The sequence below is a fragment of the Phlebotomus papatasi genome, chromosome 2, assembly GCF_024763615.1.
Source record: "Phlebotomus papatasi isolate M1 chromosome 2, Ppap_2.1, whole genome shotgun sequence".
Taxonomy (NCBI): domain Eukaryota; kingdom Metazoa; phylum Arthropoda; class Insecta; order Diptera; family Psychodidae; genus Phlebotomus; species Phlebotomus papatasi.
The window spans coordinates 10,622,211-10,642,655 of NC_077223.1; the positions used below are offsets into that span (position 1 = coordinate 10,622,211).

A 20,445-nucleotide genomic window follows, 5' to 3' on the forward strand; every position below is an offset into this window, starting at 1 on the left:
GTGACTCAGTAGACGGCCGTATCCTGATTCTTTATTCCTTTTACACTTCCATAATTTTATTATGACCAAGAAAGGCATTATATTAAAAACTTCGTCATCCGCTAAGAGATGAGGGTCCTAAGCATGTTATAGGAATGACGGATTAGGATTGGTGAGTTGCCATCGACTGGGTTAAGAATAGTTGAATGGACAGTACGCTCTACAAACATAATAGTCTTTTGACAAACTTTTAACAAATATCATCACGAACTGCTTCTGTCAGGGCATAGTCAATGAGTTTATTTGGAAGAATGAGCATTGATACACCTCAAATTTAAATTATAAAGGCTTCAAATATTGAAATTGTACTGACTTTGTGATATGATGGAGGTAGATTTGCATTCGATCCTCATTATGAATTTCCGTTTAGTGAAAAAAAAAATCTGGTGACATACTTAACGTTTTAATCCAATTCTGAAACTCTTAAAAGCTAAATATTTCAAGATATCGATCTGTGATTTTCTACAACCCCACACGAAAACCATATCAAATATATTGCATATCATTGATGAATTAAAAATGTGTTTTTCACAAAAATTAAAATAGACGTTTGACATGAGAAAGCCGCTAATTAATTCTCATTTAAATGTGAATAAATGCAGCTTTATGCCATATGCTTCCATTTTCCAGCTTTCACACATCAGGAAATTCCAATTATTTGATAATATAGTTGTGAGAGCGGAAAATAGCTTCAGTACAACTTCTCTAATATTTCCTGGGAACAACGACTGATCCCAAAAATTATCCTCTTCGCCACACAATGTTGCATGAAATAATCAAAATGTGAATCAGATGCAGGGAAATGAATTAATTTGCATTGTGTTATATGGAAAAGTAGAATCAGTGAATGAACCTTGTAGCTAGAATTTCATTAAAAGTTGCTTTTCCACCCCTCTACATCCCCCTTTGAAGGTGGACTGGGGATATTTTCAAATTACAATTAAATTCATAAAATCCACCCATTTCTACACCCCTCGGGTCGTCTCGTGCCATCTGGCCCACGCTCCATGTCCCAGCCAGCACAATTTTGCGTCCATCTTGGAGATTAAGTATGCTTTAAAAGGAACTTGGTACGCTTCGCTTTTGGACGTAGATGGAGGATTTATTGATGCAATTGATGGAAGAATTTATTGCTGTTGTGATTTTTTTGCAAAGACTCGGAAAGGGAAACAAGTTCCCAAGGGAGAACTTTCGAGGAAAAGATGTGGAGAAAAAAAGTGACTCGCGAGATATTTATGAGGAAAACTATTAGATTTTTTTCTCCTGTAACGAAGACTCGTTTTTATATTATAGTTCTTGTACAATCAAAATGGAGAAAAATCCCGCACCATCACCTATCTTCAACAATTAAAACTATTCCATTTTCTCAGCTATTGCACAGGAAAACGTTTAACGATTTATAATATAAGCATCAGTCAGTTTATTTTCTTTCTTTTACATTCATTTGCATACCTATCATCTCATTGGTCTTCTACTAAAACAAGACGGGTGTGAATTTTATCCAATGTCGGTTAAGGGGTTACGTTCTTCAAAAAGACTAAAAAAAAAAACAACATATTTTCTATAAGTTTTTTCAATATTGTAAATAAAATAACTTAACTTTATTAATCTTATGGCGTTATCACACTTGCACATTAAAATTTTAATGTGATTCACATTAATTGTCGCTTGTGAGCGTCCAAATATGTTATTTGTGTCTTTGAGTCACTTAATATTTGGGGTTTTTCTATTTAATGATAAAGAAGTTGACCTGGCTTGCAAAAATAAGTTTAAATTTATCTAAAGCATAAATATTTTTCACATTAAAAAATTAAAGAGAAAATCGCATTAATTTTTCGCATTAATGCTATAAATCAATTTATATCAAATTTTTCGGGCCAAGTCTACCTTTTCATCAACAAATAGATCAAATTTTGAATATAAAATGATTCAAACACACAAATTACACATTTGGACTCTCACCGGCGACAATTAATGTGAATCATATCAAAATTTTAATGTGCAAATGTGATAACACAGTTAGGCATATAAAAGTGCAAGAAATTTTCAAGTGCAAATTTTCATTTAAAAATTTTAAAAATTCAATCGCTGGGACCTGATTTTCGAAAACGTTTTTGAAACAATAAAATTAGGGGAAGGCTTTCAGACTTCGCATACATTCTGGTTTCAAATAGATGGATAGATAGATACATAGATATTTATTTATCATATAGGAAAAATACTTTGTATTTTTCTCATATTCCTTTATAGACTTATGACCCTTTGACCTATTTATTACGCTAAATTACCTACCGAATTACGCCAGAATGTGTACGTAGCCTTAAAGCCTTCCCTTACTTTTCGGTAGAAAATTACTCAAAGTAGATTCATCAAAAAGCAAAGAAAAACCAAATAATATCCTTTTAACAAATAAGCCAAATTAGTCCTTGAACGAAGCATTTATGAAAGAAAATTAAAATTAGACTTTTGCGAGCATTTTATGCAAAATATTATCATTTTCGACGTTTTTTATACTACGTTTTATCTTGTAAAGTAAGTTGTGATCAAGGAATCATAGAATCCTTAGTTTGGACTAGATTCCCATCTGCTAACAGGAATTATCTGGGAAATAGCAATCTGTTTTTCGAGTTTAGATAAATCTATTTACCCTGAGCAATCGTGCCTACCGAAAAGTAATTTTAAAAAAATATCTCTGAAAATCAGGTAATCACAACGGCAGAAGTTTAAAATTTTTTAAACGAAGTTTAACTCATCAGCTAACAGGAAATATTTAGTTTTTTGACGTCAGATGAATATAGTGGAGACTGGGGCAAAAACTCACAAAAAGGATATATTATTTTTTTTATAAGCTACCACCCGGAAATTTCTAATTAGTCCAACTTTATAAGAAATTTATTCCTCTACACTTTTGTTAGAATAACGTTTTCTCTATCTGAATATAAAAAAAAACGCTTTTCAAGCTATTTTTGAAGAAGTCACACAAGAGACTGCTAATCGTTTGACCAATGCAAGCAACAAGCGGAGACACCTGGCAATGACGTTTCTTTTAGCTGTGAAACATCAGAAAGTGCTTCGGTTTTTGTTACTTTTTGCCCCTTACCTTTTGTCACTTTTTACCCCGAGTGGTCATTTTTAATAAAAGGATTACTGGAGAAAAGAATCTTTAGAAAATGTTAAAACGGATAGCAGCTTCGTATTCGAAGAATCCATAAATCATTTCAGCATGCATCAATTTTTGGAAAATAAATAGGCAAAAATTGATATCTTCTGCAAGGAAAATATTTCAAAAATAGGGCTAAAAATGTTGATATTTTTTATTTTCTAAATTTCTTGTTTAAATTCTAAGAAACCCACGGCATTGAAGAAGGTCTATGGAGGCTAGGGGAGACCGGGACAGAATTAGCCACGCATGGTATTAGACAGTGCGATGTTATAGCTTCTCTTAGTTAGAAGGAATATTAAAGTAACCACTATTTATTCCAAATAAACACTTGTCTTCCTATTCATTGAAGTATTTGCAAGCACTATACAAACATTTTATTGTAAATAATACGCAATGATAAATTTCATTTGGCTAATCTGTCCCGGTCTCCCTATCTATGGAAGAAATTCTAAGTTGCTTTTCTTTCATATTGGAAGATACTGAATTTTGAAATTAGGCAACATTACTAATTATTTAGACCCTATATTCTGAGAAATTTTGTCTACCAAAAAGTAAGTTTTTTTTTTTTCAAAAACCGTTTCGAAAAAAAACATATCTCAACTACTGGATTTTTAAAATTTTCAAATTAAATAGTAAAAATGTTGTACATTTATATTTTTAAGAGCTCGAATTAAATATTTAGTTTTATTATGTTAAAAAAAAAGTTGTCAAGGAAATATACGTTTTTTAGCTTCTTGACCCACGTAACCCCTTAAAAGACTGTTCATTCACTATTAATTTTTGTTTTCAGGTTTTTTAGAACATAATATGACAAAGTAGCGCTATTTAGTAGTTTTCAGTTCACAATATTAAAATAGTAAAATATAAGAAGTATTTCGACTCAAGTTTCGGACAATTCAATATTCTACTACGTTCTCAAGGTTCTTAATGGATTTGATCCATTGTTTTTTTCTGAAAATTTGAGGCGTTGGAATAGCTATTAAAATATTGTATTATGTATGAAAAGTTTTAAAAACATAATGAAAAATTGAGTTGTTCGAAGCTTGAGTCGTCCGAAGGTAGCGCGCTTTCTCCGATTTCACGTAGAGGAAAGCGCGCTACCTTCGGACGACTCAAGGTTCGAACAATTCAATTTTTTTCTCTATGTTCCTTATGGATTTTGCCCATAGCTCTTTTCTGAAAATTTGAGGAATTGAACTAGCTAATAAAATATGATATTATAATGAGTTTAATTCATTTATAAGGCATTGAAAAAAAATATTTATGCGAAGTATAAATCGTCCAAAGGTAGCGCCTTTTTCCCTAGTGAGAAAAATGTTAATATTATCAATTTCTTTTAAAATAGGTAAATAGGTAAGCATTTTACTTTTATATATATATATATACATTAACTTTATTAATAGTTGTCACGCGAAAACTTAAAATTCTTCGCCGAATGTCATTCAAGTTGTAAAACTATTTACGGTGGAACTTTTGCATTATTTGTTTATGTTCTTTTTTTTTAATGTACCTCCAAAGAAAAGTATTTTTCTCTGCACTTAATATTCCCTTCAGATTTCCCGGTTGTTTCCCAGTTTCAACAGCAACACATGCAAAATTATTATCATTTGGGCTGATTTTTGAGCATGGAAATAAAAATTCAAATAGGCTCTCAATCGTCCCTTACAAATAAAATCGAAATAAAATTTAAAGCAATAATTCCCTTGAAATAAAATAAGAAGAAAAAAAAGCTCCCTGGAGAGAAATCGATACAGGATGCGTGGTATACCCTCTCAATCACAAATTCTTGGATTAGCATGAGAAATCGCTAAATTTATTTACCTATTGAAATTCCTTCCGGGAAAATATTCACGAATAAAATTCACCCAATTCTCTCTTCGTGGATATTTTAAACACCTCGAAGGTGATTTTGTCTGTTTTTTTTTATTGTATATTTTCTCTCCACGTCGACCTGGAGGGAAAATTATGCTATATAACAAGCAAATTCTACCACCGAAAGAGCAGCGATAAGATGGTTAGAGACTTTTCCTTTTGGCAATATTTCAGTATAGGTAAATAAATGCATTTTAAATTTATGGGAAACATGTTTGAAAATCAATCCAATTGAGATGTTCAATTTGGAAATATTCCTACATATAAGTTGTAGGGGATCTTTTTTCTATATATATCGCAAGGGAATTTCGCATAATGCTGAAATTTGCCAGAATCTACGAGTTTACCTTCATAATTGTCAGGATATTATTGTTATCAGTGACTATAAGTGATTATTCGGTCTACTGTTGATCATCAATTTGATGTCAAAAAAGGCAAAATAGATGCAATTTCCCATAGATCAAAATCTAGGGATTTAAACTTCATTTTAGAGTTCTCATTTATACCAAACTCTAGCATAATCGACTAATTTTCACACTGATATTTCACACTAATCCAATAAAATATGCATTCCAGAAATGGTACGTTATATATGTGGCCTTAAATTACAAATAAACCAACTTTCACCTAGAATTTTACCCCCTATCACACGCTAACCAATTCTCTCATTAATTCTGCAATTCCATCTGCAAAATTCAATTTTCCAGCTCGAAACATCATGACACGCCAAAATACCAAAGTTTTGGAAGCAATTGAGCCACGAGCGCCGAATTGTGGCCAGAGAAGAGAACGCTAAAAAAGAAGTACCCACAACCCGCCACCCTTCCAAAAGGCGAGAAATAGCGGATGATTTGTACATGTGGCTGCCAAGGGGATGGTGGTATGTTATATGTCATGCAAGGCGGTGGATGTTTAACGAAACTGTCGGGTAATTGATACAGATGAGCTTCTCCCACGTGAAATACATACTAATAATGGGTGCAAATGTTCGCGAAACGGGAGTGATTTGTGTTTGTGATGGAGCTGCTAATGTTACAAGGTGACTGTAAAATATTTCTTCACTAATATGGTGGTCTTGGGGTGAGCTTTTAGGGATGAATATGAGAAGAAAATTAAATGGCATTTTCACACGTTCCACCGACTGGACATGAATTATTCAGTGGAGTTTTGCTGGGAACTTGATTGAAATAGTGCCCTGAAGCAGAAGAGAAAAAAAAATATCCCAAACGTAGGCGGAAATTTTTGGTTGACTCACGAGGTTTCCAAAAGATGATACTTGCTGGAAAATTTTGCAACCCCTTTTTTCCCGACTGCACAACTTTTGCCCAGAATCACTAGAGCATAACTTTAATTTTCCACTATGTGGCGAACTTGAGTAGGGGGAACCTGTATATTTTGTCTAAGATTCCTATACGGTTTTCATAGGGCTATTACATTGGAAAATATTAATGGTGTTAGAAAATTTATGTTAGGCACTTCTCTTTTGTTCCCTTAAAGTTAGCATGACCACAGTAATACAAAACATTTTGTAATTTCGTTTCTGCAGGAAGAGAATTATAAGAATTAGATAAAAATTAGACCACGCCCCCAATAAGTCTTGCACAGAGAACGAAAATAATGAAAATTTACAAAATTAATGAGCTTTTTTTTCAATTTAGGTTTACTCGATTTAGTTTTAGAATTAATCCACGCCTGTATAGCTTGATTCTTAGTTAAAGGAAACTTCTAGCCCCACCCACAGCTAAATTTGTGGGCGTGACTTGTTAATGTGTGTCATATTACTATCTCATTTTTTCAGCTTCAATTATAGCTCAACCCTAATACGGGTCCCGGTCAAAATCCTGAATGGGCCAAAATCCCGGAAGGAAAAATCCCGAATTCTTAAAAGTGTTACAGCTACTCCCACGATTGTGCCCGCGCTTGCTGGAGGCAAAGGGAAATCTTCTGTGTCTTAGGAAATTATTCTAAACATTTTCCTCCATATAATTTCATCCCTTTCAGAATTTTGAATATTCAGGATTTTGGCTTTCGGGATTTTGGCCTTTTCGGGATTTTGGCGTTCGGGATTTTGGCTTTCGGGATTTTGGCTGCCACCGCCCTAATACAGAAAAGGATTAGCAAGGGCACTTTTCTTGCCATAAACAGCTTTTAGAAATGACATGTAAACATTAAGAAAGAAAAAAAAACCACTTAAGACAAAAGTGTAAAGAATTAAATTTCTTATCAAAATATAATTGAATGTTTACGTTCAGTAATACCCGTACTACCCCTTTCGCTTTGAGATCCCTCTTCGGTTGGGGTTTACACTGTACCGATTCGAAGATATGTCAGAGAAACTTATCTAAAAACCCGTTCAAAGTTTGAAAATTTAAATCGACGACTTGAACAAAGATGAATAACTTCGTGAAAAGGACATTTATTTGAATACAATTTAAATTCCGTACTTCTATCAATCTGAAATTAAACAAAAATACACAGTAATGCACTTCCAGTGGAGAATGGGGCAAAAAGTCACACATCGAAAATTTCAAAATTCAATATCTTCCAAGATTAAAAAAAAGATAGTGGCTTAAATTTTTTTCCATAGGCAGCCTCCATAGACCTTCTTCAATATCGTAAGTGTCTTAGAATTCGAACAAGGAATTTAAAAAATTAAAAAATATATATATTGAAATTTTTAGTCCTGTTTTTAAAATATTTTCCTTGCAGCAGACATCAATTTTTACCTTTATTTTACAAAATCGATGTAATGCTGAATATTTCCTAAATGATTTGGATTCTTTGAATACGAAGCCGATATCTATTTTAGCATTCCCAAAGGATTCTTTTCTCCAGAAATCCTTATATTAAAAATGACCACTTGGGGTAAAAAGTAACAAAAGGTAAGGGGCAAAAAGTAACAAAAACCGAAGCAATTTCTGATGTCTCACGGCGAAAAGAAACGTCATTGCCATGTATTATCGTTTGTTGCTGTACACAGTAATGCCCAACGCACAATAACTTTTGTTTTTAAACAGGTTTTCAAAATTTCTTATGAGAGTGAGCGAGATGACTAGATTCAGATCTCACTCACTCTAACTGAAATATCAAAAACACGTTTACAAAACAAAAGTTATTGTGCGATGGGCGTAATGGTGATGAAGATCCCAAAAAATTAAGTAATACGCATAGCCTAATGTACAATATCGAATAAAAATTCTAAAAGATATTAAGAATCTAAGATATTTAATTTAAAAAGAACACAAAACACTTCTTTCCATTATTTTTTTGTTTTGTGTTTATTCTGCACTTAAACTTAAATTACATTTACTCGGCAACTCTTCGGCACATTTTGTCAAATTCACCTCGCTCAATTCGGCATTTTCACCTTTTATGAATGGTTAATAGAATTTTCTTGTCAAAAATAGACTTTGGAAAATAACTTGAAAAGCGTTTTCCTCATTCAGATAGAGAAGAGGGATAAATTCTCTATAAAAATAAATTTACAGGAGCCCGTAATAAAGCAAATCCAAATATGATAAATTTACCCCATGCCTGTTACTATTTGCCCCAGCATTTTTTAGAAATGCTTACAAAATTATCTTTTAGAAAACGGCTCGATAAATGTATTTCCTTACAAAATAGAGGAAAATGACTTTCAAAAAGTTGTAGAGCGGAACATTTCCTATATAAAACTGGATTAATAGAAATTTATGGGTTGTTCAGGTAGCTTGCGAAAAAAATAAAATATCCATTTTGTGACTTTTTGCCCCAGTCTCCCCTACTGTTGTTGGTGATTGAAGTATCAAGAATATGTGATGTGAACTTGCACTTTAATTTCCGGTTAATTTATTAATAGTTTAGTTCTTTCTAGATATTTCACTCAGAGTGGTTATTTTTGATAAAAAAAAAACTAAAAGAAAAATACATCTTCGCAAAATCCTCAGACGGACAATATGTATAGTAAGGCCATGTAACTCCGACGATTGCAAAACTCGGATGCCGCGACCGATTTAACTCCGATACATCCACTTAAAATATAATTTATATTTTTATTTCTGTAATTAATTACTGAAGTATCATATTATAACTATTCTACTTTAAGAAAAACCAAAAATTATATTTTTATCGGTTTAATAAGTGGGTAAAAGAAATATTTTTTAAGCTCGGGTCAGCTGGGTTGTGTACTAAAAATTTAATTTCTGAGAAAATTTTGCTGTTGACAGCTCGGCGCTGGAAAAAGTTTAGTGTTTTTTCTATATAATAAAACATTATTTGCAATCAAAATTATTAATAAAAGTTAGTGTAGTTATTGATCTACAAGGTGAGTAAGAGTTTATTGATAATATATTAATAATTCATACAGAAATAAGTGATTTTTGTGAATGTTTACATTTCGATGCATGTCGGATGCGGTGAAAGTCAATGTTTTGGTTCAGAATTTGCATTGTTCAGGACTCTTTTTCTGTTTCAGATGCCAAAGGGAACAAAAGAAAAGACCTATAAGGACAAGCCCTACTCTAAGGAAGGTCTTAGGAATGCCTTGCAGTGTGTACGAGATGGTTCTACCATAGCATATGCATCCAAAACATTTAATGTCCCAAGAACAACACTGCACAACAAATTGACCGGCAAATACCCAGAGGAGTGCCCCAATGGCAGGCCAACAATTCTTTCAAAAGAACAGGAAAAAGAACTTGTCAAATGGATCCTGGGATGTGCGGATGGCTGGCATCCCATCGGGAAGGAACAAGTTCTGGACAGCGTTAAACTCATCTGTGAGGTCTACAAAATTCCAAACCATTTTACAGCTGGAAGACCCGGAGACGTTTAGTTCAGGAATTTTCTTAAGCGTCATCCAGAGCTCAGCATGCGCAAGCCAAAATCCTTCTCATTGGAAAGAGCTACTGTTACTGCTGAAGACCTCACGGAATGGTTTCAGAATTGTCTTAAATATTTCACAGAACACAACCTTCTGAGCATTTCACCAGACCGTGTTTTTAATTGCGACGAAAGTGCCTTCTTTTTGACACCGGAAGATGGAAGTGTCCTGTCCAGGAGAGGTTCACGTGTAGTTCCATCTCTTAAAAATTCAGGACCGAAGCAATGTATCACAGTACTCCTCAGGGTGTCAGCTACTGGCGAACTTGCTCCTCCAATGGCTGTTCATAAAACTGACATTACTCCAAAAATTGCTATTCACAACGCAGAAGGATGGAAAATGGGAACGTCACCACAGAGTGGCTGGATGGATGGGCCACTTTTCTATGCTGGTCTTTATTTCCCGAAAATTGTTTTCCAACATTCAGAGGAGTCCATTATCAATAACCAATACAATTATCAATAACCAGCACGATCAGGCCACCGACAATAATCCTTCAAATGATCCAGTCATCCCTGGAAACCAACTCTCTGCAACTTCTGAGACTCAACCGATCTTCGACACACTAAAACAATGCTATTTCTGGCCAGGAGAAATTCCAAAACGTCGTCAGAAGAAGAGGGTCAAAGCCAGCAATGTCAAACACCAGTATATTGTATCTTCCGAGGAAATTATCGCGGAACAGGAGGAAAAATTGAGGCAGGATTTACAAAAAAAGAAAGAAATTGCTGAACGGAAGTTGACCAGAGAGAGGAACAAAAAATAAGGGCAGAAGAAAAGGAGATAAAACTAAAGGAGAAACACATGGTAAAGAAAAGGCTCAAATGCCAATTGAAGCTGAAAAGAAAAAACGTGGAAGGAAGTCAGCCAAGAAAACCGAGGAAAAATCAAAGAATTGAGTGCAATCTTAAAATAAATAAAAATATATATAATTAAATAATAAATTAATGAAATAAATTGATGGAATAAAACTCTAAAAAATGTTTTTGAAATAATATTTTCTCATTTTTATGCATTAAACTTTTCCTTAAAATGAGCATCCGAGTTTCATCGAATTCAACGGAGTTACAAAAAAGCATCGCAGTAACATTCTTGCGCATATATTAATATTATCGTAATTTTATTAATTTTCATCAATATTATTGCTAAAATTCTATTTCTATTATGATTCTAAATTAAACAAAGAATAATTCTATTGATTTGGAATGGCGAAAAAAATATTTCATCAGTCCAAAAACAAGCATTAAAGTCGCACTCAATGAAAAGTATCCGGATTACCTCTCTTTACTATATATCGCTTTCCATACAAAATTTTCCATTTCTTCTTCAGAACAGAAAAATTCTAATGAAATCAAAATTCACATTCCTTTCTTTTTCAAGCATTTTGCATATGACTATCTCACTCTTTCTCACTCTTCTTCTTTTTTAAAACGTCACAATAAGTTTCATTTAGATTATGTGTAATACGTTTCAGAGAGAAAAGCATTTGAATTTTGATTTCATGTAGTTTTCTTGATTTAAATGTAGTTGTGCAATAAATCATAAGAAAAATCACAGTAAAAAAATGTAATTTTTACGGCGTTATCACACTTGCACATTGAAATTTTAATGTGATTCACATTAATTGTCGCTTGTGAGCGTCCAAATATGTTATTTGTGTCTTTGAGTCACTTAATATTTGGGTTTTCTTTTTAATTTATTGATAAAGAAGTGGACTTGGCTTGCAAAAATAAATTTAAATTTACCTAAAGCATAAATATTTCTCACATTAAAAAATTAAAGAGAAAATCACATTAATTTTTCGCATTAATGCTATAAATCGATTTATATCAAATTTTTCGGGCCAAGTCTACCTTTTTATCAACAAATAGATCAAATTTTGAATATAAAATGATTCAAACACACAAATTACACAATTGGACTCTCACCAGCGACAATTAATGTGAATCATATTAAAATTTTAATGTGCAAGTGTGATAACACAGTTATTTTGCGTATTTCTAGCATAAATCTTTTTAAACTTGGAATTCTTGATATGTAAGAGGTTCCATCTATGGCAATAATTTGTAACGTATCGATCTCTTTTATCTTGGAAAATTTCGAAATTTTTCAACTTAACATGTTTTGCGCCATGTTCCCTTACCACACATACAGATTCCAATGAATTGGAAAAATGTGCTGTATATAAAAATTATGTTTTGCAGCTTCCCTGCTTTTACTGACTCTTTTCATGTCAAATGTTGCACGAGAAATTCTGCACTGTAGGAGTGCTTTTCCTAAAGAAATGTCTTTAGCATCTTTTTTCTCACAGAGAAAGAAATTGTATTGAAGAAGGCAAAAGACGTTCGGTATAGTACGTTTTTGAGCATTGAGTACAATCAATGTAAGAAATCATTTGTATATACGCAAAAGTTTGTAATGGAGTTTGTTAAGTGAAACTTTCTTGTGAACTTGCTTTACTATTGTTACTCATGTTGCCCTTGTGGGCATTGAATGAACTGGAGAAGAAGTCACAAAATAGCTTAAATACGTTGCATGGTACTTACATAGTACTGTGAGTTGAACATCTGCTGAGACAGGTTCCCTCACCCCATTGTCAGCAGCACATTGATAAACTCCAGCATGCTGTCGCTCAACCCGGTCGAGAACTAGAGTAGAACTATCTGACAGATGAGTAGAACCCGCCAGGGGATCCCTCTTGTACCAGTAGATCGATGGTACAGGATTTCCTGATGCTTTGCACTCAAGTGTCACGGTACTGCCCTTACGAGCTGTCACCAGACCATTTTGAGGCACAGCACGTACTGTAGGTGGCACTAAAAATCAAAATGCAAAGAGGTTATGTCGAAAAGATAACCTTACTTTTTTAGGTTAATTCCTACATAACCTCACTATAACCAATATAAACAATCATCATTTTTTTAAAAAGCGCCTTTTTCGCCAAGACAGAAAAATGTTCTAATTATCTCCCCAATTATTTGCATGAAAGATTTTGCACTGCACTATTATATTTTTTGCTTTAAGCTCAGAATATCATGAAAATAGGGAATGAAGGAAAGAAGCTTTTGTCACCACAAAGGACGATATAAAAAAAAGTCGAAAATGTATTTTTAACTTGTTTTACAGTCTGCCATTCTCATCCCAGTAAAATGTATAAGTATTGAATGAAAAGAGCTCTTACTAGAGGTTTTCTATGACTAATTGGTGCAAATGGATTTTCCAGTTACGATCCAAAGAATCCGTAAACTGTGTTTCAGAATTAATTTAAAGGATGGGTAGTCCTCTCTGTTCCAGGGTGCATTATCAAGAGACGATGGAAAATTGTAGCAATTTCAGTGATTGACATAATTGGTCTATTAGAATATTATTTACTTCTAAAATTGAGCATTTTCATGCTTATTTAGTGATTTAGTACAGAACTTGATATTGAAATAAATAGTTAAATGGTAAAATAAATTTCTGCCTGAGGAAGTTAAATATTTAATGAGATGCTGAGAGCAAAAGGGGCCTATCGTATATACATCTCTTGATTTTAAATAGCCCAAAATTTGCTCTAAAAGTGTCACTCTACTTTGTACAACAAATAAAACTTACCTAAAATTTCAAGAGTGTGAACTTGATCCCTGGTCTCTTGGTCACCAATCTGGCAGATGTAGTCTCCGGCATCTTGAGTCCGAACACCGGTTATCTGCAAATCGTACGTGTCAACAAGCTTGAAACGATTGTCGCGTGTAATCATGAGGGGACCAGCAGTTAGAACTGAACTTCCGCGTCGCCAGAGCAACACAAAGGTACCGAGGTTCTGCACGCGACACGGAAGGGTGACGGTATCCCCCGTGGTGACTTTGTAGAGATTTCCGCGTGAAATGAACTTTGGCAAAACTGTAGGCATTCCATCGCCATTCAAGTGTGACATGTCCAACGACTGGCAGACACCTAAGGTGGCAAAGAGATAACAAAAGCTTTCACAGTAACTCACCATAGAAATTCAATCAACCCGACACCGAAACTTTCACATGTGACTGCCAGGGGAATGCCACATGGCAGTCAAAGCACCCTCACCCATTCCCAAGGGATGAGATCATGTCAATGAGCATTTCAAATACAAGTGCCAACATGTGTCCAGAAAGTCAACCTCATACTATTTTTATTAACTTCCCAACGAACCTATGATGAATGAGAAGGATGAGAAGGACAAAAAGGGCTGGAAAAGCATTCTACTTCTGCGGAATGCTCGAATTTTTGACCCTGAATAATCAAGTTACTCATCACAAAGTCTAGCATTTCACATAGATTTATAAAAGATTTAAAATTCACCCTGAATCACGAAATTGAGAAATTATTGGCTCATGATAGTGTTGGAACTAGTTCAAATGGTTTTTCACATGGAAAAATAGTCTTTTCACTTTTTTTTTTAGTAAGATCTACTTCATCGATTTGGCAAAACTTTTATTATACTCTACATAGGGTAAAATGAGGTAATTTGGAACCATTTTTTTTTACAATTTGGGACAGGGGCATGACGTTTCCTATGTTTCCCATGTGTTTCTAGTGTGCCGAAAAAACTTTGGAGTTCATTCGGTGTTTTCTGTCATTGTGGAATGAATTAGCAAAAAATACAAATACAAAATAAAAGCCAATTTAATATGGAATGGGCAACCGAAAATCCCAAATTGGTAACCTACGTAGTTTCGGAGATATCTCGTGAAATGTGTAAGGAAACCGTAAAAAATTTACACTAAAACTGGTTGCATTTTTCAGAGCTAATGTCACCCCCCTGATTTGGGACATTTGAGATTTTCTCACTGTTGAGATTCAAAGGGAAGAAAAGCTGTTTCTTCTATTTCGCGGTCTTTGTTTTCTCTTCGCTCATCTGAAACAGTGCGAAAGTCTCAAATGTCCCGAATTATAAATGGTTCCAAATTACCTCATTTTACCCTACATCAGAAAAACATTCTTTTGACAAAATTTAATCAAAAAAAGTAACAAATATTTCTTCACAGAAACTAACATTACTCTCTCTCTCTGTAGAGTCTGCACAATAAATGATTTCAGCACTAGACATTTGAATTGGGATTTAATTCTCCACTGAGATTCTGAGTGTATGAGTACAAGAAAAGTCCTCGGAGAAGTGGCTTGTATATAGTTGATAAACTAGAGAAACTTTCATCCTCCGGCTTAAGAAGTTGTATCTTTTTTTCTGCTTCTGCACCTTCGTCCAAATCTAAGTGGATTTATTGGATTGTTCTTGCAAAAGATTGATCCAGGAAATGAAATAATTTGAGCAAAGCTCTATAATTAATAAGATATTGAATGGAAGTCATTAAAAGTAAAGATTATTATTTAAAGTAAGTTGGGAAGTTTGGTATAGCAGCTAAAATTTTCCAACTCACATTAACTATACAGTCGTTATTCCTCAGTTACATTATCATAAATTATTTAAACTCTTCTTTAATATAAATTTTAATTAGAAATTCCGTACGGGGAAGTGGGCACCTTTGAATCAGTACATCTTTAAAATCAGGCAAATTTCTCCTGTTTTACTGCTGGAATTCAAAGAAAAAGCAGTTATATAATCGACTTTTTTTTTATCCAACTATCGCTTTGGAGTTTAAACGGTAAAAGATATCAACTGCCGGTTTTCGAAGACCCCCAAAAAAAACAATACCTCCGGACTTTTCCCTAACCTCACTCCAACTCCTACAAAACCATGTTTTTCAGTTTTTCTTAAAATTTAGATCGCTCAGAATAAGAAACGAATAACTCGCAGTAGGCAAATTTAACAGAACAGCGATTTGAAGCTGAGATTTTACATGCAGAGTATAGGACTTTTGAAATTTTTGACTTTGAAAATATTTACCTTTCAAATATTCACAGGGAAGGTAGAGGGTATAAAGAAGTATCCAAAAAACGAATAAAACGATTTTTATAAAAAAAAAAAAATTCGAGTTGTTCGACTTATATTCTGGGTCGTCGATTTGCCCAAGCTTTTTTTAAATGATTTTCGGATATGTTTTAGATGTAGTCCAGATGTACGTTTTGTCCAAATATATCTATGATCAGAAAACTCGCCATTTTGAAATATTGAAGATCAAAGGTCAATCACTTTGGAAAACTCATTTTTTAACCGATTCGGTTAAATTTGGATTTTTTGGAAATGCATTAAAATTTTTAACCCGACTGTATCGTTTCTCATCGATGTACCGAAAATTAATTAGTTTTTTGTGGGAAATTATTTTTTTATTTGACCTTAAGTTTGTTTTATAGCCAATAGGGTAAGGGCTCATAATTTTGGACAGTCTGCTTATAAGCATCGAAGTTCCAAGTTTGAAGTGCGATATTTTCAATACTAATTGACATTTCTTGTTACTCTCTTTCCAGAAGGGTTGTTTAGAAACTTAGCAAGCTATTTATCGTCTTATTTTTAATAAAATTAATTTAATACGTTTAAAAATGAATTGATATGTAGAGGTGACTTTGGCTCTTATTTTGGACAACTTGTTTATTAATTTGGCCAACTTGGCTGTAAATTTGGACAGCTAGTCCGCCTCAATAGGATGCCCATTGTTCTTCATTTGATGAACCAATCTTACCAAGTCCTCTTCCTGTTCATGTAAGGGAAACCTAGAATGTCACAGAAGCCCGGAAACTTTCCATATCATTCATTAAAGTGAGTTGACTTCGATACTCCAAGTACGTGCGGATTCGCTCATTCCCTGACCTTTCCGGGAGCCTTTCAAGGCATTTCTCGCTACATCTCTTTCGTAGAGATGATGCTTCTTTGTTTCTCCAGGCATTTGTCCAACCTAGACATCACAAAAGCTAAAACTTCACGAAATTTCGTGAGAAAAACACCTGTCCAAAATAAGAGCTATCACCTCACTGGTGAATGTCTTAAAAAATTTTCCATTTTTCACACGAAAAATCTAATTCATAAGGCAAATCTCACTTCAGATCAAATGTACAAATCACCACTAACGTGAATCAACACAATATTCAATGAATATTCAATAATATCACTCAAAAAAAGCGAAGAAACTTTGTTAGTACTTCACCACGGCTAAATAAGAACTGAAGTAAACACGAAGTTCTGTCATATTTCTCGTAAGCAATTGCTCACACTGAATTTTCAACAAAGCAATTTCAACTCAAATCATATTCAAAATTTAACGTATTTAGTGTCAAAATCTTCCAAAAAGAACAAATATTTAGATAGAATTCATTATTCATCAAATATTGAAATAAAAATCCATCATTTTAATCAATTTATTTTTAGTGTTCAATGTTATCCTCAAAGTGTCCAAAATAAGAAACTGGACAAAATTATGAGCCTTTCCCTATTCTAGTTAAAAATTATTTTTCGATTTTCGAGTGAATTTAATCGTTAATAAACCGGTACACACCCGAAAAACATGCAAAAAATAATTCACGGATAGCTCTATCTCGTGAGTTCGAGCATTCTGCAAAGCTTGAACGCTTTGGCATCTCTTTTATTTGTAACTCAACCATATCATAACGTAATTTAGCTACACAATATTCACATTTATTATGTGAAACTAAATTATTTATATCCTTATAAGGTCCAGTTCCATTTAAAAGTAAGAGAAAAGCCCTATTTAAAGGTGTTCCAATTCAAAGGTGTATTAATTTGAAAATGAAATCATATGAGAAATATATAAAACATAGACAATCAAATTAAACGGAAGTGTTTGAATTTAAAACTTGCTTTGTCAAATGTACAACTGTAACCATTTCCTGTTACGCAAAGACCAGGGGAAATTGGGGCACTACCGCATACTTTTGAACTGGATTTCCCAAGAAAATCGTAAAATCATATTGCTTTCCTAAATACATTACAAGTGTTTTGTATTAACATGTCTAGAAAATTTGGAAAGCTTGGACCTCTACGAAGAAACATAATTTTGTTTTTTTTTCTTATCTCTAAATTTCCGGTATCTGACATTTTTGTTTAACTGCAAACTTTGTACACAAAATCCCTGAAAATTTTATAAATTTCTCTTTGAAAAATAAATAAATTACGGAATATTTTAGGAAATCAAATTTCCATGTGATAAATCCTCATGCACGAATTTGTTTAAGCAAAATAACGAGTTCAAGCAATTAAGAAAGTCTAGTCAACCATTTTTTTCTATGTTAAGGGTCAATTCGTCGTGCAATTAAAATGTCAAATCCAATAAGTAAATACATGGTTGTTTGAATATGCTGGAGTGCTCTTCGTTTCACTCCAAATATTTATGCTGTGTAAAAACACCAGTGAATTCATTACATTGATGTCGATATGAAAATTCTCCGGGAAACTTAATTAAATAAATAATTTTAGAGAGACCAAAAAAATGTGAGTGAATTTAATAATACAACTGCATACCCTAAAAGGTTGAAATATTTTCATAACTTTCATCAAAGGAAGGCTTATAGTATGAACATTCTATCTCGAAAGTATCATAATAATATAAATGTCAATTAATTTTTCTGGTATTCAGTCAGAAGAATAGAATGCTGACTAATATACTAATTCTATGTTCAGAAATAATACGCATTTATAGTACTATTCCAATGAAAAATGATAATATTTTTAGCACTTCATTGTTCTAAACTCAAGTGCTTCTGCATTATCGACATTTCTTTGTATTGGTTTCTGTCTCGACTGTTCAGAGTTCTTTAAGATTTTTGAGTCTCTCACAGGAAATTAAGTCTATTATAGGTAATACAATTAGCATTAACTGTAGACTTTCTGTTCTGTGCTGGATCGATACAATTAACCTTATCAGTTTAATACAACTAAACCAAGGAGTACTGAAATACTTATAGAAACTTATAGAAACTGAAGTTCTGAATAAAATAGTTGATGTGCAAGTTTTAAATGGAACTTCAATGATGCTATTTCAATAAAAAATGAACATGATTTTTTAGCACTCAACTGTTCTCAAGTGCTTCTGCATTATCGACATTTCTTTGTATTGTTTTGTGTTACAACTATTTTGTGAGACAGGAACCAGCACAAAGAAAAGTCGATAATGAAGAAGCACTTGAGAATAATAAAGTTCAAAACATACATGTTAATTTTCGGTAGATTACTGACGGCAATTCATATACGAAGGTCAAGGAGATGAACTCCCTCCGGATGCGTCAGAGGGTGCAATCCTTTCAGGACAGGAAAACACAAAATTCTTTGCCAAAGCTTTCGACGCTTCAACGCGTCTTCCTCAGTGGTCAAATCTGTGATTTGTCTCTGAAATTTTGTCCGCACTGTCTGTCTACTACTCCAAATGAGGATTTACAGGGAAAATTGGGAATTCGTCGCGGGTACTCCTTATTGGACATTGATATGAGGCCAACTCATATCATAGTTGGCCTCATATCAATGTCCAATAAGGAGTACCCGCGACGAATTCCCAATTTTTCCTGTAAATCCTCATTTGGAGTAGTAGACAGACAGTGCGGACAAAATTTCAGAGACAAATCACAGATTTGACCACTGAGGAAGACGCGTTGAAGCGTCGAAAGCTTTGGCAAAGAATTTTGTGTTTTCCTGTCCTGAAAGGATTGCACCCTCTGACGCATCCGGAGGGAGTTCATCTCCTTGACCTTCGTATACATGTTAATTTTTCATTGGAATAGCACCATGTCACAATTTTGACGTTTATTTTTAACCTCGTGATCAATTTTCGTACATGTACTAATTTTTGTTGATTGTGGCGTAGTCCACAGTTAAAATATTTAATTCTTCTAAACAATTTACAATTGCGGATTTTATTGCTAAACAGATATTCAGGTAAACTTTTTCAAACTTTATATCAGACATCTGACATACAGTAGAGTCTCGTTATAGTCCATATTTGGTTTCAGATTTGACACTTGGGTCGCATTATAGTCCATGTAATTTTTCAAAATTATCAACGACTTTTAGTATTGAAATTGCTCGATGGCTTCCACTTTCTTTGCGATTGTGGTACTTGTCCTTGCTCTCTTCATTGTGGATCACAATTATCACAACTACTTAATAAAGTTTGCCAAAAATATTAAAATAATTACAGTAGACTCTCTCAAATTCGGGCATATGGGACCTAAATGTCAGCCGAATTAGACAGAAATTCGGGCGACAAAGTTTTTGAAATGCAACGAATTTTTATTCATGTGCATATAGATATTGAGTTTACACACTCATATATAACGTAAATTGCATGAAAATCCCTCAATAATGCAAAATAACATCAAAACTAAGACAAGCCATGCCAAATTTGAGCATATTTGATTCATTTGATAATCATAATCAAACTTGAAAAATGACAACAAACTTTTTTCAAATGTAACCGCTGCCCGAATGAAAAAGTAGCCCGATCTTAAAAGAGCCGAATTTGCGAGAGTCTACTGTATGCTTGTTGCGTACAAAAAACATAACCTAACTTAAAATCAGTGTTTTGAAATCAACGGTCGATAAATTGTGGACTATAGAGCGATGGCCTATAGCGAGACTCTACTGTAGTTCTAA

General features: G+C 33.6%; 1 protein-coding gene across 2 annotated transcripts in view; it reads right to left on the reverse strand.

Moving 5' to 3' along the window:
* LOC129803741 (limbic system-associated membrane protein-like) overlaps positions 1 to 20,445 on the reverse strand; it is a 156,067-nt gene that overhangs the window by 19,031 nt on the left and 116,591 nt on the right. For both annotated transcript variants that reach the window (XM_055850511.1, XM_055850510.1), the window contains exons 4-5: positions 13,530 to 13,871; positions 12,482 to 12,751 (exon numbers count right to left, since the gene is read on the reverse strand). In XM_055850511.1, coding sequence (XP_055706486.1) covers positions 12,482 to 12,751; positions 13,530 to 13,871 — 612 coding nt within the window. The remainder of the gene's footprint in view (positions 1 to 12,481; positions 12,752 to 13,529; positions 13,872 to 20,445) is intronic.